Below are 18,100 nucleotides of genomic sequence, written 5' to 3'. Positions count from 1 at the left end.
TTGTAGGCTCATGGCTCCTCTTGGGTTTGAGGGCGCTCCATTCTTTGCCCTTTCCAGGGAATCTCAGGAGCGAGGTGGGTGGGTGGGTACACCAGCCTCTGAAAGTATAATGTGAGATTGTGCAACAGCCCCAGCATTGAGACAAGGAGTGCACAACAGCAACCGGAAACCACAGGGCCCCCACGCCTTACCACAAAGCACAAACCAGGTGCAGTGGAGCTCAGAAATGTAGTAGAAAAAGAGGAGGAGGAGAAGAAGCCAGAATGAAAAGAAACTGTCCATTTGCTCTGCCTGAGTTGGAATGCTGGACTTTTTTCAGCCAACAGCAAATATCTAGGAACAATTGAGGGGGGGGGGTTGTCCATCAAGGTGAAAGAGGTAGATGACCAAGGCACTAGGTCAAGTTGGGCATCTTTTTTTAGGGGGAAAAAGGTCTTAAAAACAAATTGAATTAAAAAAAAAGATAATATTGCAGCCTCTCTTTTATCTGATTCCTGAAACATTGGCTGGACAGGCAGAGAAGAAACCAGATATCTCTATTTCCAAAAACATGATTAAAAAACATGAAATTAGAAAATGGGGTAAAACATTTCCCAATTACCAAATCATCCCCTGAATCTGGCCTTGGGGTTGAGGGCTGGGGGGGGGGGGGGCATCAGTGGCACGATCCATCCAGTTTCTGTTCGTTAGGAACAAACCTTGCAGCCAGAAAATATAATTTGCATTATTTTTCCTGAATGGACCATGTGTAGTGCAGGCATCCAGAACCTTACCCAGTTCTGCACATAAGAGGCTGTCAAAGATTGACCAGATTTAGAAATAAACATAGCACTGCATTCAGCAGCCTTATTGAATTAGCCCATTTTTTGGACTTGTGAAAAACACCCAATTACAAACTAGCAAAAGAGGCTGAATTCACACAACACGTTAAGGAGAATCTAACCAAGATGACTTCTAACTGAGCTTCCCACGTTGTGTGTGGATGGAACCCCTAGTTTTAACTATTGGGATGACTGTGAACACTGCTAGTAATTGCTGTTGCTATATCACAAAGCATTAAAGCCTGCAATTAGTTTCATAACATGTTATCTTAAAAATATGAAAACCGCTGAAACCAAGTTTCAAAAGCACAATTCCAACTAACTAAAAGAGAACTCTACAGTGAGTTTGTTTGTACAGGGCTTAACCTTATACTGATTCACTCCTTTGAGTTACAAATAAATAAAGTACATGTAGTTAAGAACAGAACAACAGAGGTGGAAGGGACCTTGGAGGTCCTCTAGTCCAACCCCCTGCTCAGGCAGGAAACTCTATACCATTTCAGACAAATGGTTGTCCAATTAACTCGATGGCCAGGATGCATGCAGAACACTAAACCAGGAAAAAAAAATAATCCAGGTGAAAATTGCCAAGATTAACATACTGTGTGAATGCAACCAATAAGTTGGTTACAGAGCCAGTTAAGTGTGTTGTGCAGACGCAGCCAAGTGAGTGTATTCTACAGCAGGGGGTAGCAGAGTGAGCCTGCTTTCAGCGGAGCCCATCAAACAGAACTGTTAATTGATGGTATCTGTGGAAGATCTTTCCTGCAGAGATGAAAGAGCAGTCACATAACAAGAGGAATCTATCATTGGATGGCCAGCCCCTACAATGCCTTCAGCGGCAAAAGTTGAAACGATAAACAATGTCTATGGTATCTTCCCCTTTATCAAACCATTATAAGAAGAGAGAAACATGAGCATTTCAGTTGGGTAAATGTAGTTAGCATGGGATTTTTAAGAAGTGCATGTGAAGAAGAGATAAGGTCAAGAATGAGTGAGTGCTGAATTCACGTGAATTAAGTAGAAAAGAGAATGGCCAGTGCAAAATGAATATGTTGTGATGGTTTGGTCATGTATGGAGAGAATGAACAAGGATCAAACTGGAAAACAAATTAAGGAAGATTGGATGAGTTGAGAGGGACAGAAAGGCAGAGGAATTCAAGGTTGGATGGAGTTGAGGAGAACCTCAAAAAGATAAAGAAAAGCAGTGTATGAATATAATGGAGTTAAGGAAGGCCGAAAGATATGATAGTGGAGGTATAGTGAAGGATGTTGGCTTAAACTCAGAGGCATTTATAGGACAGCAGAGATTCAATCACATAGTTGCACCTGCCATTTTGATTTCTTTGATCTTCCTCTTGCCTCTATTTAAATATATTTAGATGTAGCTATATTTCCTTTAAATGTATTTAGATATAGCTCTATCTCCTTTTCCTTTTCCAGTTTCATGCCTATAACTTCTTTGACTTGCTATTTCTTATTCTTTTTCTGTGTTTAGCACAGGGGTCCCCAACTTGTGGGCTGTTGGGGTTTGCAACCAGGCTGTGGAAATGGCCAGCCAGCACGCATGCCCACGCACATCCTCAATTGCGTGAACAGTGGGCAAGCATGCGCGTGCTCCATTCAAGTGAGTGGCAGGCATGCGTGTTTCAATATTATTCTTGCAGTGGGTTTCCATTTTGATAACCATACATCACATTAGCATAGTTTGCTGGGGTTTGAATTTGTTTATTATGCAGACAAACCCATGGAGGTATATTAAACCATGACTTGATGTCAGCTTAATTGGGTCAGCTAAAAACCAAATGGGTGCATTTGCACCACATACTAAATTTAAATAATATTAATCATGATTCATTTTTTTATTCCCCTTGTGCTGTCCAAATTTAATTCAGATGGTTAGTTTACATAATTTGCAAAATCAAACTATGGATTAATTAAATAATCAAGTTAAATGTGCTAGGTGTAGATACAGTCCTCTTATTGTACATGGTCAACCAATAATGATTTATTCAATAAAATATAACCCAAACTTTCTGGTCTAGTAAACTATAAACCAATCTAGAACCTTCTAGATCAGTATTTCCCAACCTTGGCCACCTGCTTGGGCAATTCTGGAAGTTGAAGACCACACATCTTAAAGGTTGGCCAAGGTTGAGAAACACTGTTCTAGATTCTTATGCTATGAAGCCACTCTGTACTCCAGCATATAAATAACCAATGACTTGACTGAGGACAAAAGAGAAGAAGCATGAGATAGAATAAATAATCAGCTAATTGTTATCATTTAAAAATTGTTCCTGCTCATAGGATAAAGAGAGAGGATCAGATCAGATCATTTTAATTAGAATGACTCCAGTCCAAAATTCACATCAACAATGTTCAGCAATTTACTGATTAAATATCAATTAATCTCAATTAACAAAGACACAGACTGCATGTGAATCTAACAATAGTCTCCATCTGAGAATGAAGTTTTTCACTTCTTCTCCTGTTTTCTTTTCAAATAAACTCTTTTCTCAACTTTTTCCTAACCCAGACAAAATTGATTGGAATTTGACTGAAATCATGGACACCATATCCTTCATCCTAACAAAATGATTTCATACCCACTGACACATTATGTCTGCCAATGTCTGCACCACCTCAATTATTATTTTTTAAAATTCCTTTAGTTAAGCAGAATACGCTAAGTAAATAAATAGGGGGTACTGCTACTGCCAAGCAAAGCTTTTGTTTTTTTACATAAATGCCACCAGATCCTACTCGGGCCCATAATAATCTTCAGATAACAGCAACAACAAAAAGCTTGGGAATTTCAGGATATTTCTTTGCTGAGACCGATGGTAGAGAAAATAATAAAAATAAAACAAAGCTAAGATGGGGAACAATAGCAGGGAGAAAGCTGGCCAGAAATAACAAAAAGTAACCTCATCTTATTGTCTCCCAACCATGGAGCATGAAATGATTGGCTACACCGTGGTCCAATGTGGCAGCCATTTTGTGAGGGTGCCCAGAGGTCATTTGTTGATCTAACAGGTTAGTCTCCCAAGTAGACTAAGCTCCCAAAACAGCCTCCCTATCAACTGAACAACAGAGCAGCATCATTCAGTAACATAGCAGAGACAGAATCAAGGATTACAGATGAAATCACTGAGCATGAACTTATAAGCAGTTTGCAATTCCGGTCTTGTTGAGATCTAAAGTGAGTAAATAATTCATCAGGCTTGCCTGCCCTCAGTCTAGGAGGCCCCACTGAAAGCAATTCGCTTGAGCTAAAGAGGGTAACCTGGCGCAAACAAGGGGGCTAAGACAGAAGTTACCTCTGAAAGTGTACAGTGCCTTTCCGACTCCAGAAGCTAATTTTCAACCCATAAAAAAACCCACTTGCTTTAAAGATCAAGCATTGGGTCCTCCTGATTTTTGTGGGGCGCACCCTTCTCGGTTCTGCTTCTTGCAAAAATAAATCAAATGACCCTCCAAGAACACCAACAACAGGTCTTCTTTTGCCCTCATCCCTCTCTGTTTTTCACCCACCGTTTCTCTTGTCCTTCCATTTCTGTCTCAAAAATCTCTTGACTTACCCATTTGTAATTTGAACAAGAAGAGGGGGAAAAAAATGCATCTAAGCCAACAATGCTATTTAAAAAAAAAAAAAAACCTTTCAGAGCCTGTAAGCTTGGTCACACCAATAGGAAACCAGCCCTGGCGGTTTGTGTGACTTCACTTCCCAAAATTAGATGCACACATACACACCACACACACACACATACACACACACACACCAAGCCTTGTTCATCCGGCCCCCTGCGCAAGATCAGCCCTGCCAATGCAACTCATCTGAATGCCCATGGAGATCTAGGCGGAAAGCAGCAGGTAGAGGCGTGCCATGGATTGCACCATCAAGGTAAGTCCTGGAGAAGTTCCTCCATCTTTGTTAGCAGCTGATTCCCCTCGCTTTGTCTCTGTCTTCCAGTTTGCACTGAGCTGGTCTCTGGTTCAGTTCCTCTCTGTCTCATACACACCCAGCTCCAGAAACAGGGGCCCCCTCCGCTCTTTCCTTCTGGTACAAAAAAATTTCCTCTTCCTTCCCTTTCGTGGCGGTTGATGTCTCTGAGTTTAAAAAACCCAAACCAAACCACCACCAGACACTTTCAACTGTGAAGCAGAGAGCCCCTTGCACCGCTAAGTCTGGCCAACCAAAGGAACGCAGGCGAGCAAGTTTTGGGGGATTCCTATGCTTTGTCACAACTGGACACAGAGACGTATCTTTCCCCAAACCATCAAGATGCCAGGCAAGAGATGAAAATGGCATCTCCATGCTAAAACACAGAAGTCCAGGGATGGATACAAAGTGTTGGGGGACACGTCACCCCCAAACTGGAATTACTTCCCTGTGGTAAGAGGTCAGTTCATTTTATTTTTTGCAATTCCTGATGTTATTAATCCCCTTTCAATTTTTGTAAAGCTTTTATCCTTTCCAACAGTAGCTGTTTTTATTCATTCATTATTTCCGACTTTAGCTTTTGATTTTGCCCATTCCTTTTACATTTGTTTTCCTACGCAGCACACATTTTTGACCAGGTTGGCCAAGCAGATGCTGACTTATACAAATACTGGAGGCTTCAAAATTTTATCAGTTCAAGGGCATGCCTTGTTTTAACCAAGCTCCGCTCTTGAAAATAATAATAATAATAATAATAATAATAATAATAATAATAATAATAATAATAACAACAACAACAACAACAACAACAACAACAACAACAACAATAATAGTAATAATAATAAAACAACTTAGATTGGGGGGAGAATTTTCAGAATTAATTGAGAGGAATTTTTCCTCTGATCAAAGTTTGACAATATATAGTTAACTCTTGTCTAAGGATATGCAATTATCTTTGGTTTTGCATTATTATTGGCAGGGAAGGAATCTGTGCTGGGATTTTGACTGTAGTTTAGTGCTGACCTGTTCAGATTTTTAAATATGTGGGAAATGGGGCCTTGCTTAATCATTCGCAAAGAAGAAGCTGGGTTGGTCTGTCACAGTGAAACCAGCAAGCCAGGGCTTTGTTGTCTAAGCTGTTCTTGGAAGTAGTTGGCTTTAAGGGGACGCATAGAGTCCACAGACTCAAGACTAGCAAAGGATCTGGCCTAACATCATCATCTGTCTTCCTTCTCTATGACCTTTTGGATTAGCTGGTGAATACAGCTCTACAACATCCAGGTTAAATAGACCACTGATGTCTTCTCTCACTTGAGGGTTCTGCCAAATCTTGAGAATGATCTTGGGTTTGGCGTCGACTTCAGGATTTTCTGGAATGCTTGATGTGTGAAAGGCCAACATTTGCCTGTTTGTTCTTCTTTCCCTGGTCATTCTGTGGCAGGGACAGATAAAGTTGCCTTAACTTTGCTTTCCATGGGACACAGAAAGAATGATTCAGTTTCCAAACAATAAGGCCCTGCAGTTTTCTTTTCTTCAAGTCAAGCCAAGTTAATCAGACACCACCTCATCCCAGATTCTCTGCTCTTCCTGTTTTCAAAATAATTTGATCTGCAAAAGCCATCGGATGAAGATTTAGCAAGGCACAGATATGAATCGGATCACCTGCTCATGTTTGCAGATCGAGGGGCTGTTAATGGACATTGCAAGGCTAACGTAGATTCAATGAATTATTGCTTTAAAAATGAACAAAAAGAGAAAAATTGCCAGTTTGTTAAAGACACCAGCTAGAGATCAGGAGACTCTGAGTTCTAGTCCCGCCTTAAGAATGAAAGCCGGTTGGGTGACTTTGAGCCAATCACCAGGAGACAGTGAGTTCTAGTCCCGCCTTAGGAATGAATCCAGCGAGATGACTTTGGGCCAGTCCGTCTTTCTAGGCCCAATTCACCTCACAGGGTTGTTGTGGGGAAAATTGGAGGAGGAGGAAGAAGTATTTGCTGCTGCTTGCACTATTTATAAAATTCTTTTTAAAAATGCCATTTTGAATTTTTGGAGCAACTCTACCATTGGGTCAGTCCAAAACTTTAAGAAAGCAGAAGCAGAGGTTACCAACTTTTTAAACACCATGATTGCCTCTCCCCCTCCCGCCCGCATCCTGTGTGCAATTGTTGAGATTAGCAGGTGAGAGAACATTTGACTTTGGGGCTACGCAATGTTGATTCTTCCAAATTGGTTTCTTCTGTCACATGCCAAGTCTCGGCTGGGGGCTATGTAGGAGAGGGGCTGTTAAAATAACCCTCTTTTGTCATGCCAGGATCCTCCCATAATAATTGTAAGGATACATAAAAAGAATGGGCTGGATCTGATCAAAAATCTCCTAACAATTAAGGGAAATTTCTGGAAAATTCCCACGCACAACACGAGCCAAAGAGCAATCAAGGGATCTTGGTGTCCTCTAACAACAATAGTTTCAGAGGCAAACTATTTCTGATTTCCTCCTGAACTCTTTCTCCACGGCTTTGCAGTACCTTTTTGAGATGTTTTGGGGACAATTTCAGGGCACCTTGTAATGGCAAATTCCATAGTAAAACCCCTTCCAAGCAAATCCTTTGCATCTCTTTATAATTTCCTGCACCATGTTATTCCTGATAGGTTGCTTCCAAAAGTTAACATCCACATCCAAAATTTTCTCCCATATTTGGGCCGACAGGGTGCATCAAAAAACACTCAAGGTAATTCTCCTCTCCTGTCTCTTCCCTCCCTCACACAGCTGACAAAGTGAGAAAGAGTCTGTGGCCTAGAGGTCAACATAGCTGCCTAATGTGCAAGCAGCCCAGGTTTGAATCTCAGAAGGGTATGTCTGGCTGATGAGAGATAATTAGCTTGAAATAGCTATTCCAGTCTCCTTTAATTCTTTAGCAATCCAAAAAATATATGTTTTCTGAGGTTTTCTTGGGTGTTTGTATGTAGGTGTTTGGTTATTCGGGTTTTTTCCCGCGTCAAATTGGAAGTGTCTTGGCCTCACAATGTTATTGAAAGACAATTTGTCTTTCAATAACATTGTGAGGCCAAGACACTTCCAATTTGACGCGGGAGAAAACCCGAATAACCAAAGACCTACATACATATATATATAGAGAGAGAGTTTTCCAGTCCTCAGAGTGGTGCCAACTAGCTCTAGAGATTTTCAGAATGACTCCAGATCATGCCAGTCCTTTTCTAGAATAAAATCTGCTGCCCAGCTACCCACCTCCCCCAATTGCAACCTTGACATCCTCCTCCTCCTCCTCCATTCACTTTGACATTTCAGGATTAACTGCAGGAGAAGATGTGATTTCCATTGACCTACTTAACATGATCTCAGACTCCCTTTCCCAAACAAATATCCCCACTCTCGTATGATCTAATGGTTAAGGCAGCGTTTCTCAAACTTGGCAACTTAAGATGGGTGCACTTTAATTCCCAGAATTCCCCAACTTGCTATATTATATAGCATGCAGGCTAAAGAGTTCTGGGAATTGAAGTCCACATATCTTAAACGTTGAGAAATCCTTGATTATAAGGATAAATGATGAGGAAAGGCCACATCTAACTCCATCCTCAGCCATGGAAATCCCCTGGGTGGTTTGGGGCAAGTCATTCTCTCTTATCCCAATCTATTTCACAAGACTATTGTTATGGGGATAAAATGAATGGCAATACCTGTCTAAGCAGCTTTGAGCAAAGGTGGAATATCAATCTACCAAAGAAATAGTCTTCTCCTGTGATGTCCATCTTCAGTTTCCTGGGCGACATGCTCATCTCTCTGCTTTTTCATTTGCTCTAAACCTACATCCTTGAGATTTCTTTGTGGTCTCTCATCCCAGCTTGATCAATTTTTCTAAGCTTACCCACTTAGGGCTGGGAGTAGCCCTTCAGCTGGGCAACCCCTAAACCAGAGGTCCCCAACCTTTTGGGCACCAGGGACCGGTTCCGTGGAGAAAGGTTTTTCCACAGACCTGAAAGTGCGTGGTTTTGTGTGCTGCCTGCATCCCACGGATGGGGCTTTGCTTGTTTGTTGCAGCCCAGTTGCTGACATGCTGTGGCCCGGTACTGGTCCATGGACCGGGGGTTGGGGACCTCCGCCCTAAATAGTCCCTTTGAGCGAAGATAGGAGAGCTTTCCTGTCCCAGGTACCATTTCATACCCAGCCCACTCCCTCCAGTTTTGAAAGATACTTTTCTCCCAGCCTGTCCTGCTTTTGCAGATCCGGCCTCTGCTGACCCTTTGCCCCATCAGTGCCAAAGAATTGCTGGAGCAAAGGAGACCAAGCGCCAGAAAACCTCCAGCCCCTCCTCCCAGACTTAGGATTTCAATAGTCTAACAGGAAACTCTGCGTGCATCTCTCCCATCACCTCCTCCTCCTCCTCCTCTCAATCCTTTATTACAGAAGATGGGAAAGCTATTTAAAGACCCCCCAAGCTAACAGGGCAGCTTCGAGCTTCTCCAGCAGTCCTTATCAGCAGCAACAGAGGCTTCCGCCATTGCAGCCTCAGACTTCCTGCCTCGGCTTCCTGTGCTAGCTGTCCCACCAGCATCTCTGAGCTGTAACCATAGCTCCCCCCCATACCTCTGTCCTCCATCACTGCCGTGTCAGCCTGCCCACCTCACATGTGAGCAACACGCGTGGATTTCCCTTGCTCTGAGCAATGTTCAGGGTCCCAAACACGTTCACAGAGTCCCTTGGGGTACAATTTGCAGTTCTCCATGCACCCATACAGATAAGCACATAGAATCCCATGCCTTACAGTGGCCATCAGTCCTTCATTATAAAACGCAGGCCTTTCCTGCAGAAAGATGTCCTTTAGATGTATTTATTTTTCAAAACCTCACTTTTTTGTCCTTTCTTTAGGTCATTTAACGTTTGCTGTATCCATGTACCACTTCATGCAGCAGCTTTTACATGGGTGTGAAAAATGAATTGTTTTATTTGAATGCTTGATTTTAGAATGTTTGTTCTGGTAAAGTTTTTCTTGGTTTGGCTCTTGAGTTTTCTTTTGCAAAGCCAAGTGATAAACACAAACAATATATTATTATTTTTAATTCTTATGAAACTCTGCCAAATTAGCCCCTTTATCATTGGTTTGTCCTTCATTTTTTCCAAGAAAATATGGTCACCGTGCTTATAACGCTCCTTATTTCTGAGGCTCTCTGTCTCCCGGATAGGGACGAAATTCCCATGGAAGTCTGGACTTATGGTTGTTTGGTGAGGAAAACTCAATGGAAGATTGCACTGGGGGGCTAACTGGGGGGGGGAGTTGTGTACCATGTGCTTACTGACACTAATCTCTATGGCTGCCATCCATCTGTTAAGAGTCTTCTGGGAGTTGCATTAAAAATGAACTGTTTCAGTAGTGTGAGTCTGGCTGATTAGTAGTTCCCCATAATATTCCTGATGTAGCATCCTTTGGGGGCATTGTGGGAAAATGAAAGAGTGGTGGGACTTAACTGCAGGCACTGCCTGTAATTCTGCTCACATGCAAAATGGGAAGCAGACACTTAATGGTCCAACCTATTTCTTTTTAAAGATTGTACAAGACTAAACAAGATTAAACCGCATAACATGCCATCTGGTTAACCTTTCAGATGGAAAAAGACCACATCTTCCAAAATTCCTACCAGCACAGCTACCCTGTGGGTATTGACTGGGAGTTCAGCAAAGTGCTTGATGGTAAACGCCTTCAGCTGGGTATCTTCACCCTTGCTATATCACCCTGTCTGGCCCATATATCTGCAGAATTGATAAAAGAGAGAAGAAAGGCATATGGTCAAAAAAATCAAGATGGCAGCTACAATAGTGTGATCTGATTTCTTTTAAATTTTAATTTCTTTTATAATTTCAAAAGAAAAGGAAAAGAAATAATACTGATACAAATGCACAAACTATGACAGCATAAGCACCTGATTACTGGTGGGTAACCAACACATTTCAAATAACTGGCACTCTAAACTATCATTAGTTAATATAGTTCTAATATACTATTAATAACTTAAAGACATTTTATGACCAATTTCTAGTAGACATATGCCTCTATTAACAACATGGAAATTGATAACTGGAAAAAGAAAATATTTAAATAAACAGTACAGGGAAAGAATACCACAGCTAGTGCTTGTAGACTATACGTCAAATTAAAATATAAATTCCAGAAGTCAAATTTGGGATGTGACACAATGCCATGCCTAGAATCACATTCCAGAAATTGTTTCCAAATAAGACTGAATTGTACATCACACTTATTTTTTAGATATGAAGTTATTCTAGACATTCCTCCATTTAATTAGCATTCTTCCATAGAGGGAATCAAAGATCTTTTCCAATAAATAGCATGTAAAATCCTTGCAGCTGTTATCATGTACAGTGCTTTTACTTTGAAAAAGGTAAGGTATGGTCATGTGTAGCAAAAATATCTCCTTGCAATGGAATTATAACTTTCACAGTTCTGTTTTTAATGTGTGTTGCAAAGGAAAACAGATAGTGTGTTGATCACATTGTTGTGGCTGCAATCTTGATGGATTCACTACATACATTCTGAATGATGTCACAATCTACGGGGTGTCACTTGCTCCCATTCTATCCCTGAACTTATATGCAATACTTAAATCCAATCAAGGTAACGGAGGTAACATTATTTAGCTTTGTTGCATAGTCAGCCAGATGTTTCAGTTTTGTCCACCTATTGAGTCCTTTCCCAAGGACCTCAATAGGCTGATGTTGTTGTTTGATGGTGTTAAAGGTATTGTTGTGGGATATAAGGCATTCCAACTAAAGCTGACTTTTGCAATTGACTGGTGGTGATTTTGTCAAGGCCAGTGGTGTTAAAGTGATACTCCAGATGTTTTGGGATTGCAGCCAAGGCACCTATCACTATTGCTACCATCCTTGCTTTCTTTTCCCACTTCTATTGTACCTCTTTGTACTTTTTTTATTATCACCCTTTTTAATATATTTTCTATAATATATTTCTATATTTAACATGTGTCCACTATGACCAGTTACACATTACTAATAGTCTTCATCTCAAGTTTGTTTTGATTAGAAATTCAGCTCTGTGAAAAGCCTTTTTTAAAAAAAAATATTATCAATGACCCACATGGAAATTTTTGTGGCTACTTCCTTATCAGAGGGGTGGCAGGAGTTAAGTCAATCTTTTGCTGAACAGGAGATAAACTTATTCTGTATGATTTACCTGCTTAATCTTCACCCTGCAGTCTGTTATTCAAAGCCCAAGAGCCCCTGTGAGTCTGTAATTCCATAGAACACTTTTGATTTCAGATTACACAGTTTTCCCATTTGGATCACATTTCAAATCTGTTTCCAGAAATTCCAGTCTGTCCCTGCAGGTCTTCTAGCAAAAATTTGATATGCAGAAATGAGCAGGCGAAGTTCTGCATGCATAGAAATCTACCCACTCACCTACCATAGAGAGTGCTTGCACTTAAAGCGGTATATAAGTCTCATAAATAAATAAATAAATAAATAAATAAATAAATAAATAAATAAATAAATATTTTTATCTTACAAACCAAGGTGGTTTGTACACAATGCAAGTGGTCCTTGACTTACAAGCACAATTGGGACCGGAATTTCTGTTATAAATCAGGGTAGTCGTAAAGCCATCCTCATATGAATAGACCTCATATGAATTTTACTGTGGTTGGTCCCAATCCCCTCCAGGTTCCACCTCAATGTTCCCCCACGTGCCAATTAGACAGAATCAATCCTCAACAGTCAGGTTTTAGGGTTCTCCCTGGCTGCTAAAAATATATATATATCTGTGGATGTTTCTTTGCAAGTTTGCACATTGCTTTGTTTGGTCACTTCTGCAAACTTTAAAACTTCGCCCATATATTATATTCTTGTTTATAGAGAGTGCTGTGCTATTTTGGCCATATCGGTAGCAATCCTCATTTCTAAATCCTGGAAATCGTAACTTTTATCCTGGGGAGGAATGGTTAAAGGTCCTCCTTCTGTCCTTCATTTTTGTGTTTTGCTCTTCAGTTTTAAAAAAGTGGTGTTTCTAAAATAATTCCAGGTGGGACAATGTGCAGCCACAAGTCACAGTTCCTTTGGTTAATTTGTCTCAAGTTTTCAGTTCCTATATTACCATGTTTGAATTGATAAAACTCTGTGGGGAGACAGTTAGCTTTGTTACAACTGCTTGGTATGTTGGACTACAATTCCTATCCTATTTTACAAGTTCAACACCGCCAGAATTGTCCCCTACCACAAATATTCATTCGAGACTCACCTAATATTCTGTTGGGAGGGGAGAAAGCAAATATTTTCCTTTTCACAAAGGGAGACAAGGCAATATGTAGAGAATTTTCTCCTCCTGTTTTATTCTCCACATCACGTCTGTGAGGTGGGTTAGGCTGAGAGAGAGAAATTGGCCCCAAAGTCACCTGGCAGTGACTGAGATTGGAGGAGAACTTTGAACAACCCACGCTGGCTGGGGAATTCTGGGAGTCGAAGTCCACACATCTTGAACTTGAGAAATACTGAGGTAGTAGACGACCGAGCTCATAGTTGTTCTAGGATATAAGACAAGGAACAATGGTGGATATTAGAAAGCACAGATTTCACCTGGACATCAGAAAAACTTCCCCAAGAGTAAGAGAAGTTTCAGCAATGGGGTTGGAGGTGGGAAATACTTCTTCACTGGAGGCCATTCAACACAAACTAAGTGGCCATTTATCAGGGATGCTGGAATAATGGATTTTTGCTCTGGGAAGGGAAATGTGCTAGATGAGCTCAAGGTTCGTTCCAAACCTTACCCTCCACCGGTATATAGTTGAAATCTTGTGGAAAACAAAAGGACTCTTACGAATTCCAGAGGGTTTTAGCAGAGAGATTTATTGCGCAGGTTCAGAAGCAATAGCAACAAGCAATTCTGAACCCCGAGGGCGGGTTCAGACTTCAGTTTTATATTTTCCTTTTTTTTCCTCAGGAACAAAGGAATACACATTGAAATACACATTGTAATACATTAGGTTTGTTTCTCACAGGTATACAATGGAGAGTTTGCTACATACATTGTATCCAAGTGCAATGCGCATTAGGTTAGGCCACAGGTCAGCAACCTGCGGCTCCAGAGCCACATGCGGCTCTTTGAACCTTCCCCTGTGGCTCCCAGCCTCCTCTGACATTTGGAGAGAGAGACAGAGACAGAGAGAGGCAATCGCGCTTCCCTGCTTCTCCCTCTCCCTCTCCCTCTCTCTCTCTCTCTCTCTCTCTCTCTCTCTCTCTCTCTCTCTCTGTGTGTGTGTGTGTAAAAGAGAGTGCACTCACAGTGTTCTCGGAGGTGCTGAAAAGCTTATTGGGCGGAGCTCCTCTCTTTGCTGCATTTCTGCAGGAAGCAGGAAGGGCAGGAGAGAGCTAGCTAGCCCAGCTATGCTGACTCAGGAATTCTGGGAGTTGAAGTCCATGAGTCATAAAAGAGCCGAGGTTGCCTACCCCTGAGCTTGTTGGAGAACAGCTTGAAGCCAACTTTCCAGGTGAGCAGCAGATAGGAGAGAGGGAGAGGGGGGGAAGAGAAAGAGAGAGAGAGAAAGAGAGAGAGGGAGAGAAGAGAGAGAGAGAAAGAGAGTGGGGGAAGAGGACTGGCAGACCAAGGGCAGATAGAGAGAGAGGGAGGGAGAGAGAGAGACCGTTTTGACATCTAAAATGAAGCTAACACTGCATCTATCCTTTTTACCTATGTGTGTATGTGTATATATATATATACATACCTCAGAAAACAAATATATACATACACACACACACACACACACACACACACACCTATAATGAAGGTAAAAAAGGATATATGCAGTGTTATCTTTATTTTAGATATCAAAAGGGTTTTGCGGCTCCCGGTATTTTGTTTTCGGTGGGAAATGGGTCCAAGTGGCTTTTTGAGTGTTTTGGGTTGCCTACCCCTGGGTTAGTCACATACTACTAACACAGCACTATTCCAGTAATTATGCAGACACAATCATTATTCTAATGATTGTTCATTATTCCACATTACTATGAACAATTTATCAACATTTTGCTGTATAGGTAGCACTTGACGTACCACTATAATTGCAACCAGCACTGAGGGATATGCCATGTCCATTTTAGGACTTTTGCTACAGTCATTCAATCAGTCCTATGGCCCTGAAGTGAATTTGGCTTCCCCCAAATTCACATGATGGTGATGGTGATCACATGACCTCAGAAGGCTGCAACCTTTGTAAATACATGCCAGTTGCCAAAGGCCCAAGCAGCAATCATTTGACCATGAGGACACTACAATGGTCAAAAGTGTGAGGACTGGGTTGTAAGTCACTTTTTCAATACCATCAAACCTTCGAACAATTGCCTAGCAAATGGTCACAAGCTGTAATGGATTTTTATTACTTTTGCATTGCCAGTTCCGAATGCAAGACTTCCAGCATCAAAATCACAAGTATTTTGTGAATGAACATTGTTAATAAGGGCCTTTCTGTTATTATCTGTTATTTCCTGTATGAAATTTCCATCTGGTTTTGATTATGTAAATTCAACTATCATTCATAAGCAAAGATGTCCATATTCTCCTATCACAGGATAGTATTCCAAATCTCTGATGAAATACAGTCAGTAAAATTCACACCCAAATAAATACGTTAGTTTTTAGGCTCCCACAAGACTCTTTGTTATAAAGTGAAATCCTCCTAATACCTATCTAGCTAGGAATCGGGAAAATGGTGAATATAATATATGGAAAGTTACCCTCTGGATTAAGATTTGGGATCCCAAACAGGAATTTTGGATTATAATTTCATAGCATCTTCCCATCTGATGTTCTCGTCTTAAATTTCCTCCAAATATTGCTAATCATGGGTGCTGTTTAAAATTTAGGGTCTTAGGTATGACAAAGCATTCTATGACATTTTAAATGGCTCTAACACCCACATACAGGATTGGAGCCAATCTTTAAACAAATGGAATTAGCAATTTGGGCTTGAACCCAATATATCTAGATTAATACTTCATCCTGTTATCTTAAAGTACCAACAAATTACAATAATGAATTTCTTGAAAGTGAGCTTCTTTATTTAAAAAGAAAGCACATTTGCAGAATTATTTATGCATGGTCTGCACTTGCAAGACTAGATTTTTGACCAGTGTAATATTCTATCTTGACAGTCCAATTTCCAGGGGTTTTTACAAATGTGCACAAATTACCAAACCCAAATTGAAAGCTGACTCTTTTGCTAAAGTCAAAATCTGCTTGAAAACGTAAAACCACATTCTGATATTGGTGCTTTTGAACATCAGAGCTTTATTCTTAACCAGGCTGATAATATTGCCTACAGAAACTGTAGTGAAATGTGACTCCTAGTCAGTGAATTGAAGGAGGAATTAATATCTTAAATGGCAAGTAAGAACTCAGACTATAAGCAGGAATTTTTGGCAGAAGCATTGTATTGCAGACTAAATAATGCAACCAATTTACAAGTAGTCCTTGAGCCACAATCATTTTTTTTAATCACCATTCAAAGTAGCAACAGGGCTGAAAAAAGTGATTTACTCCCAGTTGTTGCATTTGCGACTGCTGCAGCATCCTGGGATCAGATTATTGCCATTTGCAACCTTCCCAGCCAACTTTTGACAAAGTCAATGGGGAAAAACCAGATTGACTTAACAACAAATGCAGTGCTTTGCTTAATTACTGTGGTGAAAAAGGATTGTAAATCCTGGCTACAATAGAGGAATGTTTGGCTATTGTCTTCTGTGTTACTTTTTCAATTCCTCTCCAATCTTTGCTGATAATCTCCCAACCATGATCCAACATTTTCACTGATTTAGAGGCCACCCAATGCATTTATACATATACATATTGGGCAATTGGGCATTTAAACATATACCTATTGAAAACAAAACCTAATGCAGATATTTTTGTTTATTTATTAAAAAAAATAACAGATTTATTTTATTTTTTTTATTACAATTTTTAAATCTCCTAATATTGTAACCAAAGCTCTCTGGGCAGCTTTATTGTTCCTGTTTTAATTCTTACAGGGATTCTGAAATTTTGCAGTACCACAACTGTTTAATGATGCAAAGGGTGTCTGCCAAGTATGGTTCAAATACTGAATGGCTGACATAACTGTATAATTGATTATATTGCCACAGCTGCCATTGTGATGTTATTTACCAGACCCTGTGGACACCCTTGGAGTCTGCTGAGTTCTATCTCTGCAGAGACAGCCTAGGGCGGCCTACAAATCCTATAAAATAAATTAATACATAAATAATAGTGAGCTTATCTCTTCCCCACCCTCCCTCCATTGTCTCATTTCTCTGGGAGATACTGAATTACAGATTGAAGAGCCCCGTGCTAAGCCCAGATCAAACTGGGCCATCTTAAGTCTTGATGTGAACCCATCCCATCCTCCTGCCACCCAGTGCAGGATTCAGCCCCCTCCCCAATTCAGACAGAGACTGTTGCAGAAGACCAAGGATGAGGGCCTCTCCTTCTCAGACACACCAAGATGGCCACCAAAATCAAGCTGCATGGGAAGAATGATTGAAAGAGGAAAACTAAGAGAACTTCTATTTGCACTTTCTTCGGAAGAATAGTCCACTGGCTGGAGTCCAACCCATTGTTCTTTCCCTCCCCATCTGCTCCTTCAGCCTTCGAGGTGCCCATGTTTTGCTTTGGAATCGGGTGTTACTCACAGCTCGACATTGCTGGCAGCCCTTCGGCCACACCCACCATTTTGTGCAATGCAGTGCAACAGTGAGGCAATCCCATCCTTGCGTGATTGTGCACTTTGGCCATTAGGAAGGCTGGTGGCTGATTTAAAAAGGAAGGTTTTCTATCAGCAAAGGGAACCTGAGGCTATTCGTAGCCAGTAGGCATCAGAAGGGGTGCTGAGCATTGGAACTTCCATGTTTAAGGGAAGTGTACCTTGACATCTACAGCTACTGCTACTAGATGACCAGCCATATTAATGGGTCCAATAAATCTCTATTTATCTAATGTTTGGGATACAGCAGGAACAGGTGGGGCCTGTTTCCATCATTCCTGATTTCTGAAAATTCCCCTAGAGTTACCAGTTAGTTCCTATGTTTTCTGTAGAATCATGGTTAGGCTGCTGCTTGGTTGATTCTCTCAACACGCTCAATCCTAGTATGTTGGTGTTTGCTATAATGGGATGCCCAAGTCTAAAAATGTTTGTTTATTATAAGATGAAAAGCCAGTATTTAAAAAGGGTTGAACCTAGTATTTTGGAGCACTAGAATTGCATGGGGTTTGTCTCTTTCCAGAATAAGACCAAC

At 40.8% G+C, this 18,100-nt stretch overlaps 2 protein-coding genes across 8 annotated transcripts in view; one reads left to right on the top strand and one right to left on the bottom strand.

The window, feature by feature from the left end:
* Positions 1-4,756, bottom strand: part of ETV2 (ETS variant transcription factor 2) — a 21,502-nt gene extending 16,746 nt beyond the window's left edge. Inside the window, exon 1 of one of the 3 annotated variants that reach the window (XM_039325629.1) lies at positions 4,607-4,756. Coding sequence is in view for 1 of the 3 variants with exons in the window: in XM_039325628.1 (XP_039181562.1) it covers positions 1-12 (12 nt within the window). In the remaining 2 variants the exon portion in view is untranslated. The other 2 variants (XM_039325630.1, XM_039325628.1) reach the window with 2 other exon arrangements.
* Positions 4,596-18,100, top strand: part of LOC120300080 (retroviral integration site protein Fli-1 homolog) — a 26,997-nt gene continuing 13,492 nt past the window's right edge. For 4 of the 5 annotated variants that reach the window (XM_039325622.1, XM_039325623.1, XM_039325621.1 and 1 more), the window contains exon 1: positions 4,596-4,728. In XM_039325622.1, the coding sequence (XP_039181556.1) occupies positions 4,711-4,728 (18 nt within the window). In that variant the 5' untranslated portion in view covers positions 4,596-4,710. Of the gene's footprint in view, positions 4,729-5,002; positions 5,228-18,100 lie in introns of those variants that run through there. The other variant, XM_039325624.1, reaches the window with a different exon arrangement.

This window comes from Crotalus tigris, unplaced genomic scaffold (genome assembly GCF_016545835.1).
Source record: "Crotalus tigris isolate CLP2741 ecotype Arizona unplaced genomic scaffold, ASM1654583v1 scf7180000024338.4412243, whole genome shotgun sequence".
NCBI classification, from domain to species: Eukaryota; Metazoa; Chordata; class Lepidosauria; order Squamata; family Viperidae; genus Crotalus; species Crotalus tigris.
The sequence above is the reverse complement of the archived record's forward strand: the minus strand, read 5'-3'. Positions and strand labels throughout refer to the sequence as shown.